The sequence below is a fragment of the Muntiacus reevesi genome, chromosome 3, assembly GCF_963930625.1.
Source record: "Muntiacus reevesi chromosome 3, mMunRee1.1, whole genome shotgun sequence".
Classification (NCBI taxonomy): Eukaryota; Metazoa; Chordata; class Mammalia; order Artiodactyla; family Cervidae; genus Muntiacus; species Muntiacus reevesi.
Genome location: NC_089251.1, coordinates 31975196 through 31996836, shown reverse-complemented (window position 1 = coordinate 31996836; position 21641 = coordinate 31975196). Strand labels below are relative to the sequence as shown.

The window sequence follows — 21641 nt, the reverse complement described above, 5'->3', positions numbered from 1 at the left end:
GGTCTGGGACATGGCGGGTTCTCCCAACCATTCCAGACCTTGCAGATGATGTGAGACTATCTCCTGTCCTCTTGGAATCAAACTAGGCAGCCCCCAAGTCTGGCTTCTCTTGCAGTTCAATATTAAGGATTCTGACTGAGATTATAAATCATCTTGAATTTTGAAATGGCTCCTGGGGAAGGGAGACCGCTTTCAGACTTGGGCAGTGCCCTCAATTGAGGGGCCCATGAGCTCGTGTTCTCTCCCTTTGCAGGATGGACCTGGCTTCTATACCACCAGGTGCCTCACACCCATGATGTCTGAAGTCATCAGAATTCTCCAGGTTGGTACCGCTCTCAGAATGTTGGCGGCATCTTCCACTCCTAAAACTAGTTTTCCAGACTGGTAATGTCAAGAGGAAGAGCAGACTTCCTTCTAATACACTAACTCCTGGCTCTTCTCCAGGAAGGCCTTTTGCTGCCCTTCCATTCCACCCACTGTTGGGACGTCATGGGCGAAAATGGGCAGAATTTTAGCTCTGCTCCCCTAGCGTCCTCCCTGCTTCAGTCACCCCGAGGCCTCCCGACATGCTTTATGTGCTGTTTCTGCATCCCCATCTAGAACACGGCCCGTTTGGTCTGATTGGTGCTGTACCTGCTTCTGCCACACAGACCCCTCTGGTAGCTGTCAGGTTGGTCAGTGGCAGAAAGGGCATGGCCAGTCTCGCCGGGCTCCCATCAGACTCAGGGATCACTGGCCTCTGCAGCCCTGCTCCTCAGTGATGTCTCTTCTCTCAGGGTAGGAACCTTACCCCATCTGGCATGGAATCTCGGTATTCTTGAGATTCAGGATTGCAAACAAGAAAGAAATGAGTAACTTGTTCATGTCTAGACTTCCTTTGAATGCCATAGGTTAGGAAAGGCTCACACTTTCCCCTGGGGCTCTCCAGCCACTCCAGTGTATCTCCAGCACTGATACACACAGTGCTTCCCTGTGTGTATCAGTCCCAGTCCTAGGTCTGACCTGGCAGCACCCAGAAGATAAGAGGGCGCTACACCAGGCTGATTCTGAGAGCCGCACAGGGTGCCCTTAGGGGAGTCTGGGACAGCCTTCCCCTGAGGTCCTGGGTTTGCTGCCCATCCAGGAAGGAGTCGGCCCTAAGAAGCTGGACTCCCTGACCACAAGCTTCGGCTTCCCTGTGGGTGCTGCTACACTGGTGGATGAAGTTGGTGTGGATGTCGCAAAACACGTGGCAGAAAATCTCAGCAAAGACTTTGGGGAGCGGTTTGCAGGTGGAAGCCTGGAAATGCTGCGGCAGATGATATCCAAGGGCTTCCTGGGTGAGTAGCCTCAGAGAAATGGAACTAGCACCATGAGTGATGGTCCCTGTGACCCAAGAACTGCAGAGGCCCAGGTCAAAGAGTGTATTTTTTCAACAGAGCCCACTGTCATAGGGAATTTAAAAATTATTTCATGACAGCCTCTTCTTAGTCTGGGCCTGTAGATTATGGAGCAAAGGCGGAACTCTGGCCTCCTGAGGCCCTGCCATTGCCCACGCAATGCAAGATTGACAGGCATTTCTTCCTACCCATGGCCTCTACTACACCCATGGTACTGCAGGAGCCCTACACCCAGGCTTTCCGTGTTCTCTGACCACCTGTGTGGAGAAAGTAAACCTCTGAGTATGTAATTGAGGCCCACCAGAGAGGTGGCTTTCTTTCTTGGTAAGGTAGCAACAAAATCAACACTAGAGCCTGGATGTCCGAGGGCCTGGTGCTGTAGGTGTGGACAGTAACACTCGCCCACACGTACTTTCCACCCACGTACCCAGATTTCCAAGCTCCAGGAAGCACACGCTCTTTTTTCCTCTCTGCCAACTCTTCTGACAGGTACTAATTTCTGGAGTAGGCTAGATTTACAAATTCAGGAGTATGGAAGAGAGGCTAGGGCTTTCTAGGAGACTAGCAGAATTCTCAGTGCTAAGCTCTGAGAAATCATAACTCTCCCTTTTCTTGCTTCTTTTAGGTCGCAAGTCCGGGAAGGGCTTTTATATCTACCAGGAGGGTGTGAAGAATAAGAATTTGAATTCTGACATGGACAGTATTTTGGCAAGTCTGAAGATGCCTTCTCAGCCTGACGTGTAAGTTCAGTTGAGGGGCTATCCATGTGGAAGTGTGTTTCTCACCAGCCCAAAGCTTCTTGGACCCTCTGCAGTCCTTTTTTTTTTATGATCACCACATGTGAGCAGAGGAAACATTCCTGATTCTTAACACTTTCTGCCTTTCCACATTTCACCTCATTCTCTACCAGACATCAGGGTAAGGACTGCAGCCAAGCCTTGGGAAGACCTCTGGATAAGCCATCCCTCTGAGGGTGCCAGAAAGCAACTAGACTAGTTCTGGGCTCGCTCAACCCGCACAGCATTCACTGTCATCTGTAGTCAGTACCTGCTGATACCAGGAGATGCTGTCTACCCTGCAGGGCCTGTGCTCAGTGCTCGTTTCCAGTTAATCAGGCCAGGCAGCTCTCTACTGTCCTTTTCCAAGGGCGGCTCTTCCTCTAGAGGCAGAAGTTCATTAGGGCTGGCCCCAGGTGCCAGCGGAGAAGGAAATGGCAACCCACTCCAGTATTCTTGCCTGGTGAATCCCATGAACAGAGGAGCCTGGCAGTCCATGGGGTTGCAAAGAGTCAGACATGACTGAGCAACTAACACCCGAGCTCCAGCAGCACCAGCCCTCACTCCCATTCTGTGCCAGGGCCCCTACATCCTCCCTCTTGACTCTTCCTCTCCCTGAATGTCTCTCTCTGTTGGCAGCTCCTCAGACGAAGACATCCAGTACCGCCTAGTGACCAGGTTTGTGAACGAAGCTGTCCTGTGCCTACAGGAAGGGATCTTGGCCACACCCACAGAGGGAGACATCGGTGCGGTCTTTGGGCTTGGCTTCCCCCCGTGTCTTGGAGGTCAGTCTTGCAAGTCAAAAAGGTAGTTTACTTCACCCCAGAGCTTGTTTCGCTTTTCCTTCAACAAAATCTTCTTTCTGCATTCAGGGCCTTTCCACTTTGTGGATCTGTATGGGGCACAGAAAATAGTGGACCGGCTCCGGAAGTACGAGGCTGCCTATGGAAAACAGTTCACCCCATGTCAGCTGCTTGTGGACCATGCCAACAACCCTAACAAGAAGTTCTACCAATGAGCAGGCCCTGTCCCCTGCCCACTGGCCCACTAATGCCAACCATGGCAGCACTGGTTCTCAACAGAGTGGCATCTAGATTTATCAGAATGACCAGAAGGAAGACAAACTCTGGCACTGGGTATGTGCCTTGATTAAAGTGCCTTTGGCTAGGACATCTCTCCCTCCCAGTTAGGTCTGGCTGTGATGTAGTTTGTACTTCCTGTTGGAAGGTGGAACCCTCTGTGTGCACCAATTTATAAGCCCCGAGGCCTAGGGTGGCAGTGTTTCTGGAGCCATCCTTGTTGCCTGCTCCTCCCGGGAGGGTGGCCAGTGGTGGTGAGGGCAAGTTTGCACTCAGCCAGATGCACTTAACAATAAAAATCAAACTCTTCATCAGTCTGACTGCCCATTGCCTTCTTTTCTGTCATTGCCCGTCTGGTGTAACCCCCTTACCTTCAAAAAGTGAGCTGGAATAAAGCCCTGTGCTCTGGGGTAGGAATGTGTTGGGAGCTTGGAATAGCACCTTAAGAGAGAAATTGCAGTGATGGAGAATGACCTCTGATCCCTGGGTCAGGAAGATCTCCTGGAGGGAGGGCATAGCAACCCACTCCAGTATTCTTGCCTGGAGAATCCTCAGGAAGAGGAGACTGGTGGGCTACAATCCATAGGGTCACAAAGAGTTGGACACAACTGAAGTGACTTGGCATGCATGCACGCACATGTAAAGACTTTGGCTGGGCTTCTGCTTACAGCGGGGAAGAGTCCTGGCTAAACCAAGGAGTAGGAGAGTTATGGAGGGCCAGCGTGTAAGAGAGACTCCTTTTCCCAAACTGCATATCCTCGGTGGACAGTTTTACCCAGTTCTTTTCTTGGTGTAACTCGTTCGTGTGCATACTCAGAATGTTTATGGAACGTTGATAGTAGGCAGTTGTTCAGCTGGGCTGAACGTGTTGGACTCTTTGTGACCCCACGGATTGCAGAATGCCAGGCCTCCCTCTCCCTGTCTCCCGGAGTTTGCCCAAGTTCATGTCCTTTGAATCGGTGATGCTATCCAACCCTCTCATCCTCTGCATTAGGCAGAGAAGGTAACGCTTTTCTGGTCAGTGCATCCTGCACATCTCAGCTGCCCCAGAGCACAGAAGGTGGACAATGCCCAGTGATCAGTTGCGTGACCCACCACCACCTGCAGTCTACTGACACCTCCACTCTTCCCCGCCCTCTGCCTTCTGGTGGAGTAAATTCCTGCACTTGTATTCTGGCAGAAACAGTGCCCAGTCCAGGTAAACAGCTCTGGGGCTCCTCTCTGGGTCTGGCAGAAGGATTCACTGAATGTATAGAATCATAATTCAGGTCCCATCACACTGCACCACCCTGACTTGAAGATGTCACCAATGCCTCCTACCTCTGCTCCAGCTGTGAGCACTTCAGTATTGCCCCCCCATGGTCCCAGTTCTGCTGTGGGGACCAGCAAGCGGGGAGCTCAGCCCCAGCTCTACTCAACACTCAACAGTTGGCTGCTAGGGAGCCAGACTCTTAACACCAGGGCATCTCTGAGTTGGAGTTTTCAGGTGACCCACAGAAGGTAGAGAACTGATCCTCTACACCAAGGCCAATAACAGGCTTCCAGGGGTGGGGGTGGCGGTGTTGGGGCAGGGCTCTGAGCAGCCTTAAGGCAGGCATTTGGACAAGACAGGAAATTAAACCTGGGTAGGAACATGGGGCTCTGAAGTATGATCTTTCCACCCAGCAGCCCTAACTGTGCTGCTTAATCGCTTAGTTGTGTCCGACTCTGCGACCCCATGGACTATAGCCCGCCAGGCTCCTCTGTCGATGGGATTTCCCAGGCAAGAATACTGGAGTGGATCCATTTCCGTCTCCAGAGGACCTTTCGAACCCAGGTCTCCCACTTTGTAGGCGAATTCTTTACCGCCTAAGCAACCAGGGAAGCCCAATACCACAGTATGGGTAGCCTATCCCTTCTCCAGGGGAGCTTCCAGACCCAGGAATTGAACCAGGGTCTCCTGCATTGCGGGCAGATTTTTTTACCAGCTGAGCTACCAGGGAAGCCCCAGCAGCCCTAGGGAGGTGTATTGAATTATGCTGAAACATTAATGGGAACTGAAGGTTCTTAATAGTTTTGGAACAGGTGAGGGGTTTTCAGAAAGGAATGAGGGCCGCTGTATCAGCTACCTCTGAGGAACAAGTGGGCCATGTGCATAACCATTCCCAAGGTCCTCCCCTGCCCAAGGGCACAGACATCATGCCAGTCGGTCCCTATGGCCCTCTGAAAGAACACAGTTCCACTCACACTACTCTTCAGGGGTCTAGCATTTATTTCACTAGCCCTCAAGGACTCACTAAGTGATCGGCAAGGAAACGCAACATCTCAGCATCCCAGTCTCTGTGCTCTGCTTTGATTCCCCTCCATGCTGAGACAGCCTGCTCAGGGCCTGAGCACTGGCACGGCTTCTCTACTCTTAAGATAGAAAAACAGGCAATAAATATCTAGATAAGGCAGACGAGAAGGCTGATACCCCTGGGCCTGACACTAGGAGAATTAGTGTGCTTCTGGTAAGTGAGACAGAGAAGAGCTTGGGGGATGGGTGGTTGGACATGACAGCCAACCTGCTCTGGGTGCTGGCAGATGGCCATGCTCAGGATTCAGGGCACAAAGATCTGCTTGGATGCAGGTGAACAAGTGCAGGAGGGCTGAGCTCCAGGAGGATAAACGTAGGTTTTCCCAAGCCACCTGCGCCAGTGACAGAAAACCAGGGAAGGACACCAGGTGTTTGCAGGAGTCAAGGGATGGGGCAGGAGACCAGTGGGAGTGATTGAAGGCCACCCACCTCGAGAATCAGGGTGCAGCTGCCCTTAGAATCACCTGCCCTTCCATAGAGTCGTCATGGACTGGACGCAACAGGTAGGATGGAGGGCTAGATACAGCCAGATTGGGGCAGAGGCCAGAGCGCTGGAAACATGGGGGAACAACTGCCTCCCTCACCAGGTAAGTGGGTCAAGGGCAGGGCTGTGGCCTTCCAAAGGCATCACCCAAGAACCAGAGCCCACAGGTGGAGCTCTGCGGCGCGGTGGCTCAGGCTTGTACGCGATACACCTGTGTTCAGGGCCAGGGACCCAGCACATGGTGGAGCGGGGGGCAGGGGCGGGGATAGGGGGTAAAGAGGGCATCCCAGAGATACAGAAATTGGCCCTCTGTCTGAGGCAGCTTGGAGCAGAGTCCACAGAGGACAGCGGGCACTTGGGGAATCTGTGCTTCAATGGGGGGCCGTCGTCTTCGTCTCCGGCCTGCACCTACAAGCTGTGGACTGAGCGCAAGCTGGGGGGGGTGGGGGGGCGCTCCACAGCAGGGGGGAGGGAGCTGTTAGGTCACCACAAAAGCCAGCTTCTGGCTGCCGCATGGGAATCACAGCCCAGGGCACCCTGTTCACTGGTGCCTTCAGCCGCTCCCTCACCTACTCTGCACACTCAGAGGCAAGAGGCATGCAGGGGTCTGGCCCAGAGAACCCCGTTTCCCAGCGCGCCTCCCCTGGATTCACTCTCTGTGACTGCTGAGCAGCCGCAGTTCGGGCAGAGACTCTCCCTGCGGCAGGCCCTGCCTTGGGGAGGCCTGGCCCCCTGCAGACCCAGGGCTGGCCCCCCGGGGCGTAGGGTGGGGGGTGGTTCCGGGCCAAAATTCCAGTCAGGCGGCCCCAAGCCAGAAGGTCAGATCTTGGGCCGCCAGCCTTTGATGAACTGCATGATCTTCTTGACCTGCAGCTTGGTCAGGCGGAAGTCATCTGCCAGGATGTCCTCACTGAGCTGCACGAAGATGCTGCCGTCAATGCGCTCTCGGGCAAAGAAGCTGACCACATCCTCTGAGAGCCCGATGAAACGTAGACTTCGGGAGACCTCCTCCAGGGAGAGTGCAGACAGGTCAGCGGGGGGCTGCCAGGAGGCGGCTTCTCGGCCTCCCCAGGCCGTGGCCCCATCCCGGGGACTGGCAGGAGGCCCTTCGAGGCGCCCCTGGGTGAGAAGGAGTCGCGCTCCACCGGCCTCGGGGCCCTGCGGGGCCGCCGGTGACAGTGGGGCAGGGCCCTGCCGCAACACCAAGCTTTCGGGCTCAAAGGCCTTGGGGGGTCCAAGTGGCGAGAGGCCTGGCCCAGGTGCCCCCACGGCTCTGGGCTCCTGACAGCGCAGCAGTTCAGGCTCTGGAGAACTGCCCCGGCCCAGCTCAAAGGGGTCGAAGGGCTCCAGGGAGGGTTCCTGCCACTCAGAGGAGGAGGAGGAGGAGGTGGGGCAGGAGGAGGCGGAAGCTGCCGAGTAGGCCTGGCCTGGAGAGCCCAGGCCTGGGGAGTAAGCGGGGCTGGAGGTAGCCAGGGGACCTGAGGCAGCTGCAGGCCCGGAAGAGGAGGCCGCTGAAGGGCCCGTGGGGTAGGCAGGCCCAGAAAAGGGGTTAAGAGCTCCAAACGGAGCAAAGCGTTTCTGGGGGTGGGAGGGCTTGAATGGAGGTGGGCAGCCGTGGTAGGTCTTGGCGGGGGTGTCGGCCCCCAGGAGGGAGGCAGCTCGACCACTCAGGGGCTCCACAAGGGCCCGGGAGGCCTGGCTGGGCTGCGTGGTTGAGGGCAGGGGGCCTGGGGGTGGACGGCTGGAGGACTCGCCCACCTTGCAGTCTCCCCAGGTACAGGGGTAGCAATAGAGGGAGTAGGCGTCGGGTGATGGAGAGCCACTGCCACTTCGGGACCCCGCCCTACGGACAGAAAGACAGACACAGACGGGTAAGCAGAGCAAGAGGGAAACGTGATAGGGACACATGTGCCACCACAAACCACCATTCCACTAGGTCACAGAGATCTCAGCCATGCTGGCCCGTCCAGCCCCCAGCCCCCAAGGCCTGAGACCCGCTGAGATTGCTCTATTCTTCCTTCTGGCAACCCGCACTCCAGGAAAAACTAAACTGAACTACACAGAAAATTTTCAATGGCAAGGAGTACTCCATCCTGCGGTAGATGTCAGTCTGGAAGGAAAGAGAGCCACACTCCCACACAGTCATCATCATCTAGGTAAGCAGCCAACTGAGGCAGGAAGCCCCAGACCCCAAGGGCCCCTCCCTCAGGTTTTCAGCAACATGCACCCTCCAAGCCCCAGGGTCTGCGGTCTTCCTCTTCCTCACACTGGCTCCCCTCCCCGCCCTCGCCTGTCCCCCTCCCCTGCTTTCATCCACCTGAGGAGGCCCAGGACCCAGAGAAGGAAGGGAGGGGCTCACCCATCCTGGAGGCCCGAGGAGTAGTAGGAGAGGCTAGAGCTGGGGGAGTGGACGGGCTGCAGCTTAGGGAAGCGTGGGGGTACTGGGGGGCTACCCGAGAGCCGGCCACTGCCACCCCGCGGGGGCACAGGAGGGGCGTTGAGCAGGCGGCACTCCTCCTTCACCTGCAAGCACAGGGCCATGATGCCACCCCCTGTCCCCAGGCAGCTGGGCAGGGGGGTGCCTGAGACTGACCCACTTTGCCAAAAGTCGGCCTTGCTACTCAGCCACCCACCCCACCCCTTCTCGTCATCTCCAGCCTGTCAGACTCATCAAGAGTCCACAACACGCACAACTGTCTCCTGTGGCCTTCGAAATCCACCATGAATGTAAGAAAAAAGAGAGAAGTAGACAAAACAAACAACAACAACAAGTTAAGGAGACATATTCCTTCCTCAAGGAAAAGGAGAGAAAGAATAAAAAGGTGTAATGAGAAGAACAGAAGGAAAAGTATCTGCCATCTGGATCCCTTTCTTACGGACTCCATGGGACATTAATAGGTGCTGTCCATAGTCTGTAGACAAGCTCTGTTGGAAACTTCTGTGTTAAACCCAGATAAATGGGTATCTGACCTGCAGGACTTCTCAGAGCCTTTATTATAATGGATACTCTGTGGCTCCAGTGAGGATGGAGAGAGCTGAAATCACAGACTATATTTTCTAACCTTTCTTTACCCTAGCCCCTTCTTTTCACCAGACAACTTAAAGGAGCCTTTGTTCTGTGGAACCTTCTGGGTAACGCTGTTCTAGGCTCATCCCATACTCTACGAGGCTAGGGACCTGCTGGTATCTTTGTACCACAACTGCCAAGGCTACTGTCCCTGGTACCCCTTCCTACAAAAGCGCCTGCGTCTCTTTCCTCTTTTTTTTCTCCCCCTGCCCACCTCTGGCCGCCCTCTGTCGCACACCTCGGGGACTGGAGACCGCGATGCCAAGGCAGGGGCCCAGGAGAACGAGCTTTCCAAACCCAAACCCTGCCCCCTGGCTGGCCACCTCCCCGGAAGGCCGGGCCCCAGAGCTCAGCGGCCGGCCTCCCACCCTCCTCGCCTCCACCGCGTCCACTCACCGCCTCGGATTTGGGAGGCACGGGAGGCGGCGCCGCCTCGGGCTCCAGGCGGGGCGGCCCGGCGGCTCCGAAGGAGATGAGATCGGGCCCTGGGAGCGGCCGGGTCCTGCTCTCGGCTAGGCCCTCGGCCGCCTGGTGCGTCCACAGCTCCTCGTAGGGGATCTCGGCGGGCGGCGCGGCGGGCTCCGGCCCGCCGGCCCAGTCGGGGATCACGTACTCCTGGTCGCCGTCGCCCGGTGGGCCGGGGCCGGGGGCGCGGGCGGGCACGAGGGCGCGCGGGGGCGCGGGCAGGCAGAGGCGCGCGCGGCGCGGGCTGGCGCAGTCGTCGGCCAGCTCGGCTGGCGCCTCGCGCACTGCGGTCGAGTACTCGTCGGGGTCGAAGCGCTCGCGACAGTAGGAGGCGCTGTCGCGCACCAGGCGCTCGACGCGCGGGTCCCCGGCCAGGAGGCCCTGCGGCAATGCGAAGCGCGGCGTGTTGGTGAGCAGCAGGAAGTGCAGCGGCGCCGGGCCCTCGCGGCGCAGCGCCAGCCCCAGCACCACTGTCTTGGAGATGATGCTGACCAGCTTGTAGCAGTGGCCCTCCCGCACCGGGTGCAGGTCATAGGGATTGCGGGGTGGCCGGCTGGGCACCAGCACGTTCACCGGGAGCCGCACGCGCTCGATAATGGCGCGCACCGTGTGCTCGCCCTCCTGCATCTGCAGCTCCAGCGGGCTGCGCGTGCTGAAGCGGCCCTGGCACTGGAAGGGTAGGCTCAGGCTTTCGTTGGTGCGGTGGTTCATGCAGATTAGGCAGGGCATCTTGCCTTTGATGGGCCTGGCGCCCCCGCCGCCACCCGCGGCCCCCGCGCCCCCCGGGCCGCCGCCACCGCCGCCGCCGCCGCCCACCCCGGCCAGCGCCCCAGCCCGGCCCAACTTGCGCAGCAGGGTTGTGAAGCGGGAGCGCTCCTTGGTGGTCTTGGCGCACAGGATCTCCGCCTGGCCCATGAGAGTGAGCTCATCGCCCGCGTGCAGCGTGAAGTTGTACACCTCGCTGTCCTCGCTGAACTCCCCTGACACCACCTGGGGGTCCCAGAAACAGAGAGAGGCCTTAGCCCAGCCGAGGGAAAGCCAGTCCCGGGACCCAGGAGGGCAACCCTCCTCTTGGGGCTTTCCCAAGATCAAGAGCACTGGACTGAGGGCATGCATTCTGTAGAGGCCACGTGGTCATGGTGGTGCAGCCTCAGAGTTACCTCTTGGAAACATAATTATTTTATTTGCTATAAGAAGTGCTGTAAGGATTAAATAGACTATAAAGTAAGTGTTAATCGCTCAGCCATGTCTGACTCTTTGTGACTCCATGAACTGTAGCCTGCCAGGCTCCTCTGTCCATGGGATTTCCCAGGCAAGAATACTGGAGTGGGTTGCCATTTTCTTCAGGGACCTAACTGGGTCTCCCACATTGCAGGCAGATTCATTACCATCTGAGCCGCCAGGAAAGCCCTAAATAGACTCTATGTATACTGAAATACTTTGAAAATATTCAATATACAGCAACACTTGTATCATTTTTTACAATTGGGCAATAATAATCCTCCACCTATTCAACAAGACTACTCTGAAGAGGAATGAATTGATGAATAAGAAAAGGGGTTGTAAATAGTGAAGAGCTATCTGTACATTAAGTGGGGGACTGTTTGCACTCTATGTCTCCACAGCTACCATCCCCACCAGTAGATACTAGGATGGCTGCCCTGAAAGATCGCCAAGTCAAGGCATGAACCTCCACACACATACCTCCACACACACTTCCTGCTTCCCCACCTTTTGCAGGAAGTTCTTGGGCCCAGTTCCAGGAAGTTCATACACCTAGCCAAAGGCTTTCAGGGGGCTACCAGAAGCCACACTGTGACACTTCTACCTCTCAGAACCTAACGGGAACCCTCCAACCACGGTCAGGCTTGTGCCTGAGGATAATGGAACCTGGGGGCACCATGTCCGGTGCAGAAAGGACTGACCTTGACACTGAAGGTGATGGCTTCCATCACAAAGATGCGATCAGGAAAGACGCTGGCCACCTCCTCCACGCTGCTGAAGTACCTCACTGGCTCCCGAACATCCCGGGCCTGCTCCAGGAGCTTGAACTTCCCTGCACAGGAGGGAACGCAGGCTGCTAGGGTGGGCCTACTTGCTGGGAAGCCTAGCCTGCATCCTGAGAGGCCTCCTGGTCCCCACACCTTTCACCCCTCGTGTCAGCCAGTCCTTCTGGAACTCAGGTGGACAGAAGGGCAGGTTTGCACTAGTGGAAGCTGGTCAGCTGGTTCAAGACTCAGCAGGGAGGTGAGCACAGATTCCTAGCAAATAGAGCACAGCCCTCACCCAGTGGAGAGTTAGTGGGTGTGTGACAAGGCCAGCAGGTGTCTGCCTAGAGAAACCCAAGGGCAAACTGGTACCCAAACACTTGAACACCAACATTAGTGTGGCATTGGGGATGGTAATGCCTAGCTTGGTCCCAGCCCCACTCTGATTTGCTATGACCCAGACAAATCCCTTCCCCTCTCGGGGGTTTTGAATCCTCATCTGAAGAAACTGGAGCAGATGTTTGCAGGCCCTGTCTGAATCTGGCCTCCTGTGTTAGCTTTAGATTGCTAACCCACACTGAAGCAATGGGCAAACCAGGGCCGAGCCCCAGGCTTTGGAGACCCAAGGAGAGCCACTCTGACTCCTGGTCTGTTCCCAAAGCCTGCTGTGGTCCAGCATCCAGCCCCACTGTCCCAGAGGCCTCAGATCTGAGCCCAGCAAGCTGCCTCCCTCAGATGTCTTCCTGACCTGCAGTCCAAGGCTGTGTTTCCACTGGCTCAGGAGACGCCCCCAAAAGACACAAGCTTTAAAGAATGATGCTAATCTGTAATGCTGACACCCCTCTGTGTTAACTGTCTGACCTCACTGGCCACATACCATTTATGTGCCCACCTTGTTGTTGTTGTTTAGTTGCTAAGTCATCCCCACCTCTTTTGCAGCCCCATGGACTGTAGCCCACCAGGCACCTCTGTCCATGGGATTTCCCAGGCAAGAATACTACAGTGGGTGGCCACGGCCTCCTCCAGGGGATCTGCCTGACCCAGGGATGGAATCCATGTTTCCTGCATTAGCAAGCAGATTTTTTACCACGGAGTCACCTGGGAAGACCCATGTGCCCACTTACATGAGCACAAAGACAGGCTGTGAACCAGGCTGGCATCTGGCCTCTTTTTAGGCCTTACACTGGAGGGAGACAGTCTTGTATAGACTGAGAGAAGACAAGGTGACTCTAACTTCTGCAGTGATTCTGGTAGTTGCTGCCTATTACATTCATTTATTCATTCCACAAGCATTTATAGAGCACCTACTGTGTGCCAGACACTAGCCTAGGCCCAATGAGGGGGGCAGATCTGGGTAAGATATGATCTGCCCTCAAGATATCAAATCCAGATACAGTATGTGATGGCAGGGTGTGACGGGATGGCAGGATGGCTACAACAGACTCAACAAAAGACGAGGCGACCACCAAGTTGGGGGAAATCTGCCTGGCAGTGTGGGGGGATCATAAGAATGAATTTTACAGATTGAACATTCCACACAGAAGAAACGGCATGAGTCAAGACACATGGTCACAGAAGCAAACTGTCTGCCCAACGTGGTGAGTTTGCCTGGAGAGTAAGATTTGAGGGGGGCGATGACGAGGTGAAGCAGATAGTGACTGGTCTATGAAAAGCTCTGAATGCCATATGGTAGGACTTCATTCCATAAGAATGAAACCAACTGGTGTGTTCTGAGCAAAGAAAGACCAGGATCAAAGGTGAACTCTATAAAGATAACAGGTACACTTAGGTAAATAACCCAGTAACGAGTTCTGGAAAAAAGCAGGGACATCAGCTGAGGGGAGAGCAAAAAACAAACAAAACAAGGGGTACAGTAGGAAGCCTCATCAGACTGCAGTGACTGCTGAGTGGTGAGGGAGGAAGGGGTTCCAGCTACCAGCCTGGTCAGAAATGGAGACAGCAGAGCTGTTAACCAAAACTGGGACCCTGGAAGGAACCAGTTGGGGAGTGAGAGAGTCAATTCCTTCGCAGGTTGATAAGAAATCCGGGGGTCCCCAAGGACAGAGGGGTCTGGGGATCTCCAGGAGGAGAAAAGGATAAACTTTTTTTTTTCTCTACATTCCTTAGTCACATAAAACGTTTTTTCCTTTAAACCTGGAGCTGATGATTACACAACAAACAACTCAGTTGAAACTCTGTACTAAGGATTATACGACAACAATATATCCTGCTTGAAGACAGTTTCTCCTTCCTGAAAAACCTTCTGGCTAATCCTGTTATCTTAAAATGTACATTATGGGAGTGGGTCTAGTAAGATCTTTACAACCTTGAGCCATGCTTTTGATTTATTATAATAACTAATTTTAAAAAGTACATAACTCCCTTGCTAACACTAGTGAGGGGGGCCCTCTCTATCCCCCTTCTGATGTCTATGTCAGAAGCTTTCTCTGTCCCTTGGCATACTTCAATAAAACTCTGCTATACAAAAGCTCTTGAGTGATCAAGCCTGGTCCCTAGTCCCAGGGCTAGATCTTCTTCGGAGAGCATGAACCCGACACCGCGCACCGTAAGCTATCAGGAGCATGGGCCAAACTGGGGAGGCCAAATGAGGCCCTGCAGGGGGTGCTCCTCGGGCAGGCAGGTGAGCGTGTGGGCGCAGGGCTTGGGGACGTGCAGTCAGAAGTAACAGAAGATCAGCGGCCCACAGCAGGCAGTGTCAGCTGTGGGGCAGGCCAGATAGCTCAGGGAAGAGGAAGAAAAGAGGATCCTGACCCATCGGAGACCCCCTTCCCAGAGAAATCCCACAGTGTACTCCTAGCAGGAACACACACAGCATTGTATATACAGCATGGGGGATGTGGTGGTTTCAAAGCCCAACCAGAACCCAGATGGAGACACCCACGTCCTAATGCAGGGGTGCAGAGCAGAGGGTCCGGGGCAGCGCCTGCAGCGTCAACATCTAAGAGCAGGAAAAGGGAGAACCAAGAGAGGGGGAAATGCCCAGAGAAACCCAGAGGGAATGCACCCCATCCCTACCCCGCACCCTGCTCCAACCACTCTGAGACCCTGGTGGGAAGAGGACTCAGATGAGCCACAGCCCTGGAGGGCAGCAAGGATACCCTGGGGAGGGGACCCAGCGGGTGAGGAATCACAGGTCTGCCACCATCCAAGAGTGGCACCACCCCTTCCCTCATCCAGTCGCCGCCCCCATATCCACACACAACCCCCACCACTCCCACCACCACCACCAATTCCAAGCAGCCAGGCAGGGAGAAATGCCCACTGCCCCCTGTGGGGAGAGTTGGAGCCAAGTCAGGGCTAGAGCTGGGGGAGGATGTGGCAGGGAAGATCGATGTAACCATGGTAGCCAGCACCACCCCCTCCGCCGCAGCCTGAGCCCAGCACCGGTCATCACTGCCGGGAGGAAGGAAAGAAGACCTCTGGGGAGTGATGCTTTGGCCCCGGGAAGCCTTCTCCTCCCTCTGCAGCCCCACTGGGGGCAGCTTCCTCTCCTGCCTTCCCCCTACAAGAGACACGAGGTCTTCTCCCTCGACCCCCGCGGCTCTAGGGAAGTGCCCCACCCTGGCCTGCCCCTCCGCCCTGCCCGGGACTCCCAAAGCACCTGACCCAGAGCAGATGCTCCTTAAAGAATGGTGGGTAAATGCACAGACTTGAGAGTCGGACAGACCTGGTGCCACCTGTATGGTGTTGCGCAAATTATTTAATCCCTACAGGCTTCGGTTTTCCCATCGGTAAAATGGAATCATACAACTTGGCTCACGCGGTGCTCCGCAGGGTCCGCCGCCGGAGCAGGGAGCAAGGCGGGGAGTTGCTGGGGGAGTGACCCTGGAGAAGGCCAGTCTCCCTGCCTCCCACGGCGGTGAACCTTGGCCTGCACCCCACCCCACCCCGCCCACCGCGGCGGCTCTCGCCGTGGTCCGCAGCCTCCGCCCCCGCCCGCGCGCCAGCCCGCGCTATTACTAATTCATTAGGAGGAACCAGCGTCGGGCTGTGCACTCAGAGCTTCCTCGTTAACCTGCCGGCGACCCCTCCCCCTCCTAGGGGGCTTCGGCCTCCCTACCCACCCCCCACCAGGCGGGGCGCGAGCAGCCCAATGGAAAGATGGGTCAGGGATGCGAAACCACGGCTAGCCAGCTGTCACCCCATGATCACCGCCATACACAGACAGTCAAGGGGCCACCAAAAGCGATGGGGGGAAAGAGCCAGGAGCCCCGTGGACCCACAGTTCCCTAGGAGGCTCTGAATCTCGGTTTTCCTGATTTGTTTCGGGGGTTTTTTTTTGGCAGCGGGATCTTTTTTCCCGACCAGGGATGGAACCCGCGCCCCCTGCAGTGGAAGGGCAGAGTCTTAACCACTGGAGCACCAGGGAACTCCCCCAGTCTTTGTTTTTTTGTCCCAATGAGATGACCTGGACTTTTCCCTGGACCAATGCCAAATACCCAGGCTGGGAAGTTTCTAGCTTGGGCAGGCCTTCCCAGGGACCCCAGGACAGAACCCCAGGTCAGAAAGATACTTGAGTTTCCTCATCTTCAAAATGGGGTGTGGGGACTGCAGGAATACAAGTTCACAGGGTGTTGTAAAAAGCAGAAGCCCTGTAAAGGGTTTGGTTCTGTCCCACTGACTCAGGGGAGAACCAGGCAGGGCCAGAGGGGGAACAGCAGACCTGTGAGGAAGGGGCTGGGAGCCTTCCCAGCTCCAAGGATTCCAACCTTTGTTGCAGGGTGAAAGTAAAAGTCAGTCTCTTTGCAACCCCATGGTATGTAGCCTGCCAGGCTCTTCTGTCCATGGAATTCTCCAGGCAACAATACTGGAGTAAGTTGCCATTCCCTTCTCCAGGGGATCTTCCCAACCCAGGGATTGAAACCAGGTCTCCCACATTGCAGGCGGATTCTTCACTATCTGAGCCACCAAGGAAGCCCTGTTTGGGGGTGGGCAGCAGTTAAAACAGAACTGACCTAACTCCTAACTCCTGGATCTCTGAGACTTCCTCACAGGGTTGCTGTGAGGCTGTGATGGTGGCAAAGCTCTGCCCAGTGTCTGTAAAGCAGCACATGTTGATACACAGGAGCTGTGGGCTCCTGGGCTTAAATAGGGGCCTCTCTGGGCTGATGGCCACCAGTCTTGCACCCTTTTCATCCAGGGGACAACAACCCTGCACCCCTGATGTAACAGCAAGCACTAGCCCAAGAATCGAGATGCCTGGGTGCTAGCCCTTGCTCTTCTGCTTACTAGCCGTGTGACTCTGGGCAGGTCGTTTCCCTTCCTAGGCCTTCTGTTCCATCCTGTGTAAAATCAAAGGGCTTCTTTTTTTAGAGGCAGAATCCTTTCTTTAAACAAAATCTTTAGGACATCAGCATCACATATAAAATAGATCAAAGTAAATATTCATTGTTGTTGTTTAGTCGCTAAGTTGTGTCCAACTCTTTGCACCCCTCTGGACTGTAGCCCACCAAGCTCCTCTGTCCATGGGATTTCCCAGGCAAGAGTACTGGAGTGGGATGCCATTTCCTTCTCCAGGGGATCTTCCTGACCCAGGGACCGAACTCAAGTCTCCTAGGTCTCCTGCACTGGCAGTCGGCTTCTTTACCACTGAGCCACCATGGAAGCCCTGGTCTCTAGCATAATTTTATTAAAAGTTTTTAAATTTTAACATTCACTTAAGAGTCAATCAGTGGGGACTTCCCTGGTCAGTGGTTAAGACTTTGCCTTCTCAGTGCAGGGGGTATGGGTTCGATCCCTGGTGGGGAACTTAGATCTCACATGCCTTGGTGCCAAAAAATCAAAACATGAAGCAGAAGCAATATTGTAACAAATTCAATAAAGACTTTTAAAAAAAAAAGTCAATGAAAACAATAAATTTAACACAAACATCAGAAAAACAGGATTAACGCTAGCAGATGCAGCCATATAATCAGCCTGGGCATCCCTTTGTTTCTAAGTCTTTGGGTTGCGCAATACTGAGAGAATCCTGGCAGGAGATATTTTCTTTGAGGGTCTGTACAAAAAGGGTTAATGAGGCAGATTGTGGTACACACCAAACGTCTCTAGTCAGGGTTTAAGGTTTGACTTGTAGTGATATGAAGGTGTGGATTTTTTTTAATCATTAGTTTCAAATGTACTTTAAAATGGGAATCAAAGGCTTGTAACCAGAAACCCGGGGCTTCACAGAACAGTATGAAAACCACTGGACCCTAACTCTAACCCTAACTTTAATCACCACTGCCCCGCCCACCCCCCCCCCCCACCCCCCCCACCCCCCCCCCCCCCGCCGCCCGCCTGGCTCATCAGCCATGACCTCACTCATCCCTGCAGCTCTAAGGAAAAGCCAGTCACCAACATCCAGTTCCCAAGACTTCCTGCACCCCATCCCCCTGCCTACATCTCCCACTGGCTCTGTGCCATCTGTCCCTGGCTGGGCACACCTGGGTACTGCAGGGGGATGTCAATCTTGGGCCCGATGACGTAGTGGCCCTCCTCCAGGGTGTGGGCTGTCACCGTGGTCCACTGGCGGCAGGAATGAATGAGCAGGATGTCTCGCTCACTGACGCCCTCGGCATACTCCCCTGGGAGGGGGCAGGAGGACAGAGGAGGGAGGACAAAAAAGAGAACATTAGGAGGGGCAAAGAGAACAGACAGGGTGACCTCCTCACCAAGACACCGCCCAAGGACAGTTCCCCATGATCTCTGTCCAGGCCAGCAATGCTCCAGGGACAGGGGGCTGCCAGCTGTGACCTCGGGGCTGAATCAGGCCCCGTCTCTCAGGGCTCAGGCTTCCAATGGGGCCCCAGCAACCAACCCAGCCTCCATCCTGCATTTATCATTCTACTGGACTCCCACTGCTCCCAGCGGACAAGCCAGCCCCTGCCCTCCAGGAGCCCTCAGGTCCAGGGGGAGGGAGGTGGGGAGAGATGTGAACAGAGGATACGGGCCCAGTTTGAGGCACTGAATGGAGGCAGTCTGAGCTCTCGCAGAAGGGGCAGCAAACTAGTTGAGGCGGGAGAGGGGCAGCAGGGAGGATGGGAGACAGCACTGAGCAGCAGACACTTGGGCTGGACCTCAGAACCACAACTCACACCAGCAGAATTCTCAGCCCCGAGTCAGCTCTTGGGCCAAGAAAGGAGGGCCTTGTTGGGGGCCCAGAGAGGGCTGAGAAGGGGTCGTCCATTGTGGAGCCCAGAGCTGTGGGTCACTCAGGTCAGAATAGCAGGGCTTAGAGGAGCTGATTCACGGCTCCCTTGGGCAACCCCTTCCTTCTCGCCCACTGCTACAGACAGGCTTCTTCATCCAAAGGGACCCCAAAGGAGAGAGAACCTTTGGGGTCTCAGATACCCCCTGGCCCCACCTCAGAGAAGCTGCTTCTTGGCATTCCCTCCCAGAGTCCTTCACCTCCCAGTTTGTGGGACACAGTGATGAAGGCCAGAGGAGGTGGGGGGGGGTGCGGATTTAGAAGGGGAGGGGAATAGTCCTGGGGGAAGCTGCACTGGGGCAAAGGTGTTGGGAGGGGCCCGGGCCCCAGAGGCTCCAACCCCAGCAACAGTTTCCAGGAGAGCAGGAGGCTGGCCCAGCTTCCAGGAGGCCTTGGAGCCGTCTCCTGGATGCAGCTGGTGGGTAGGGTGGGGGTGGGGGACGCTCCCTCCAACACAACTTAATAAATTTCTGCCACCCAACCAAATGGGAAATGGTTTACTCTGATGGCTGGGGACTCCCTGAAGTGTGTGCATTTGATGGGGGGAGGGGAGGGGGTGTTCAGGACCTGCAAGGAGGTGCTCTCATCACGTGTATGTGTATATGTGGTTGGAGGTGTGGGGCTTTCCCCTCAACTCCTCACCTGGGGCAGAGAAAGCTCTCCTACTCCAAAACCTCCTCTTAGAGGTCTCTTAAGCCCCAGCCTGCCCTTCCAAGGGATGCAGGCCACAGCCACACAGGATACAAACCAACCATGGATCAAGGTCACCAACAGTGGAGTCAACACAGCCACCTAGATCACAGCGATAGGGGCTTGTCACCCCTATGACGCAACTCAGTCTCACAGTCCCACTAATCCACGGGCCAAGACATACTTTTGATCACATATTCACAACTCACAATTTTGATAACAAAAGGTGACCACAGCTATAGCCACCACTGTCACAGACTGACGGCTGGGCCATTATACCAGTTGCTCATGCCTTCGTTCATTCATTCAATCCTTCCATAATCTTTGTTAGGCAGGATGCCCTACCTCAAGGAGCCCGCAGCCCAGTAGGAGGACAATAAACTGACCATTATAACGGGTGCACAGCAGGAGACAAGACAAGGGGGCCAGAGGTCAAGGGAGCCCAAAGGAGGCCTGCCTGTCCTCAAAAAAAGACCCCCAGGAGGGGGAGATGCCAAAGCGGATGTGTGGGAAAGTGGCCAGGCACGACCTAGGATCAGCATATTCCATTCACACGCAGACACACACACAGCTCTGCTGTTGACATTAGCATCACACGCTGATGATGGGCAAGAACAAGACACTGGACCGCCAGGCACCCCTGCCCGACGGCCCCGGCTTAGATCCTTCACGGAGCCCGCTCCTGGACACGCTGACACTCTCTGTGCCCACTCCCGGCCGCGGCGGGTCGGAGGAGCGGCTCCCGGCCCCCGCGGAGAGGAGACAAGCCTGAAGCCGCGGGCCGCATTAGCATTCAGGGAAGCGAGTGTGCCAACGCGGGCCAAACCCCTATTCTTCTCACACACAAAACCCCCGGCCTGGCTGCCAGCCCCGGCTCCCGCCCCTCCCCCAGCCAAGCGGCCCCCTTTTCCTGAAACGGTCCCCTTGCTCTGGGCAGCCTCCGGCACCCCTCTCGGGCCCCCAAGCATCAGCAGAGCAACCTGGGCCCCCGGGACCCTAATGAGAAGTGGAGCAAGATATGGGAAGGGCCGGGGATTGGGGGTGGGGGGCTTGGGGGCGCGCCGGGAGGGAGGACTCCCTCCTTCAGGCCCAGAAGTGGCCTGCCGGTCCGCGGGGAGCGGAGGCTGCCCACCACCCCCGGGCCACGAAAGGAGGGTGCAAGAAGAGTCCCAAGACGTGGGGTGAGGGTAGGGGGCGGCGGCAGCGTGAAGACAAGAGTCCGAGGCCCAGGGATGCGGGAGGATCGAGGTGAGAGGCCCTAGACAAAGAGATGGAGGGGGCGCGGCCCGGACGGGGGTCCGAGGGCGGCGAGAGAAGGGGGTGCACCGACGGGACGGGCTGGGTGGCTCCGCCAGGCTCCGGGGTCCATCTGGGCCGGAGAGCTCTCTCCGGGGCCCGGCTCCAGTCCCGGTCCCAGGTTTCTGTCCCTGTGCCCGTCCGCGGGGCCCGGGAGGAGGCATCCCCTCGGTTTCCGGACCCCGGGTCTCCGGGGAGGCGCGCCGGGAACAGAGCGAGGTCCGCGCGGAGGAGCAGGAGGGCAGGGGCCGCATCCTCACGGCCCCGCTGGCACCTGCCGGGAGAGCCCCCTGCGGCCCCTCTCCCCAGCATCCCCGGTACCTGGCCCGAGGCAGGCGAGCGTGGGCAAGCGGCAGCGGCTGACGATGAGGTCCAGCGGGAAGGCGCCCATGCTCCAGCGCAGGCCGGCCAGCCCGGCCGCCAGCTTCTCCATGGCATGGGAGCCCCGGGGCCGCCGTCCCGGGGCCCCGACGACCAGTCCCGCGCGGCCCGGGCTCCCGCGCCCGCCGCCACCTCCTGGGGCCGCAGCGGCGCTCCCCGCCTGGCCGCCCGGCCCGGGGCTGCGGGCGTCACGTGGCCGGCCTCCCCGCGGGGCGCCGGCCCCCGCCACCCGCCCCTCGCCCCACCCCCCGGCCTCCAGGTCCCGCCTCCCCTCCCGCCCGGTTCCCTCGCCCCCTCCCCGAGCGTCCAGGTGACAACCGGGGACCGGCGACCCCAGGCGGGCGCCCGGAGGGTAATCGAGGACGCGAAGCGGCATCTGCGGGGCCGGCCTCCCCTTCACCGGCCAGCGTGTTGGGATCCCCGCTTCCCCGCCACGAGCAGAGCCAGTCCGCGCCCGCTGGTGCCCCCCGGCCTCGGGGAATCTCCTCCCGTCC

The 21641-nt window shown here is 56.8% G+C and overlaps 2 protein-coding genes across 2 annotated transcripts in view; one reads left to right on the top strand and one right to left on the bottom strand.

Moving 5' to 3' along the window:
- HADHA (hydroxyacyl-CoA dehydrogenase trifunctional multienzyme complex subunit alpha) overlaps nt 1-3551 on the top strand; it is a 42265-nt gene extending 38714 nt beyond the window's left edge. Inside the window, exons 16-20 of the mRNA XM_065928709.1 lie at nt 254-322; nt 1124-1319; nt 2005-2119; nt 2795-2940; nt 3028-3551. Of these exons, the coding sequence (XP_065784781.1) occupies nt 254-322; nt 1124-1319; nt 2005-2119; nt 2795-2940; nt 3028-3173 (672 nt within the window). The 3' untranslated portion in view covers nt 3174-3551. The remainder of the gene's footprint in view (nt 1-253; nt 323-1123; nt 1320-2004; nt 2120-2794; nt 2941-3027) is intronic.
- Nucleotides 3552-5487: 1936 nt separating this feature from the next.
- Nucleotides 5488-21199, bottom strand: GAREM2 (GRB2 associated regulator of MAPK1 subtype 2). Its single transcript, XM_065927206.1, has 6 exons — nt 21088-21199; nt 18017-18157; nt 11511-11641; nt 9517-10575; nt 8413-8576; nt 5488-7896 (listed from the first exon to the last, which is right to left on the bottom strand). The coding sequence occupies exons 1-6, from the start codon at nt 21197-21199 to the stop codon at nt 6873-6875; spliced, it is 2631 nt and encodes an 876-aa protein (XP_065783278.1). The 3' UTR covers nt 5488-6872.
- Between the last annotated feature and the right edge of the window lie 442 nt (nt 21200-21641).

What these genes read in the sequence shown, in the direction of transcription:
- GAREM2 (XM_065927206.1), bottom strand. Translation starts at nt 21,199, where the DNA reads ATGGAGAAGCTGGCGGCCGGGCTGGCCGGCCTGCGCTGGAGCATGGGC. An exon ending in CATCCCCCTGCAGTACCCAG is followed by an intron (nt 11,642 to 18,016) that starts GTGTGCCCAGCC and finishes CCTCCTGTGCAG; the next exon opens with GGAAGTTCAAGCTCCTGGAG. An exon ending in CCATCACCTTCAGTGTCAAG is followed by an intron (nt 10,576 to 11,510) that starts GTCAGTCCTTTC and finishes TGGGACCCCCAG; the next exon opens with GTGGTGTCAGGGGAGTTCAG.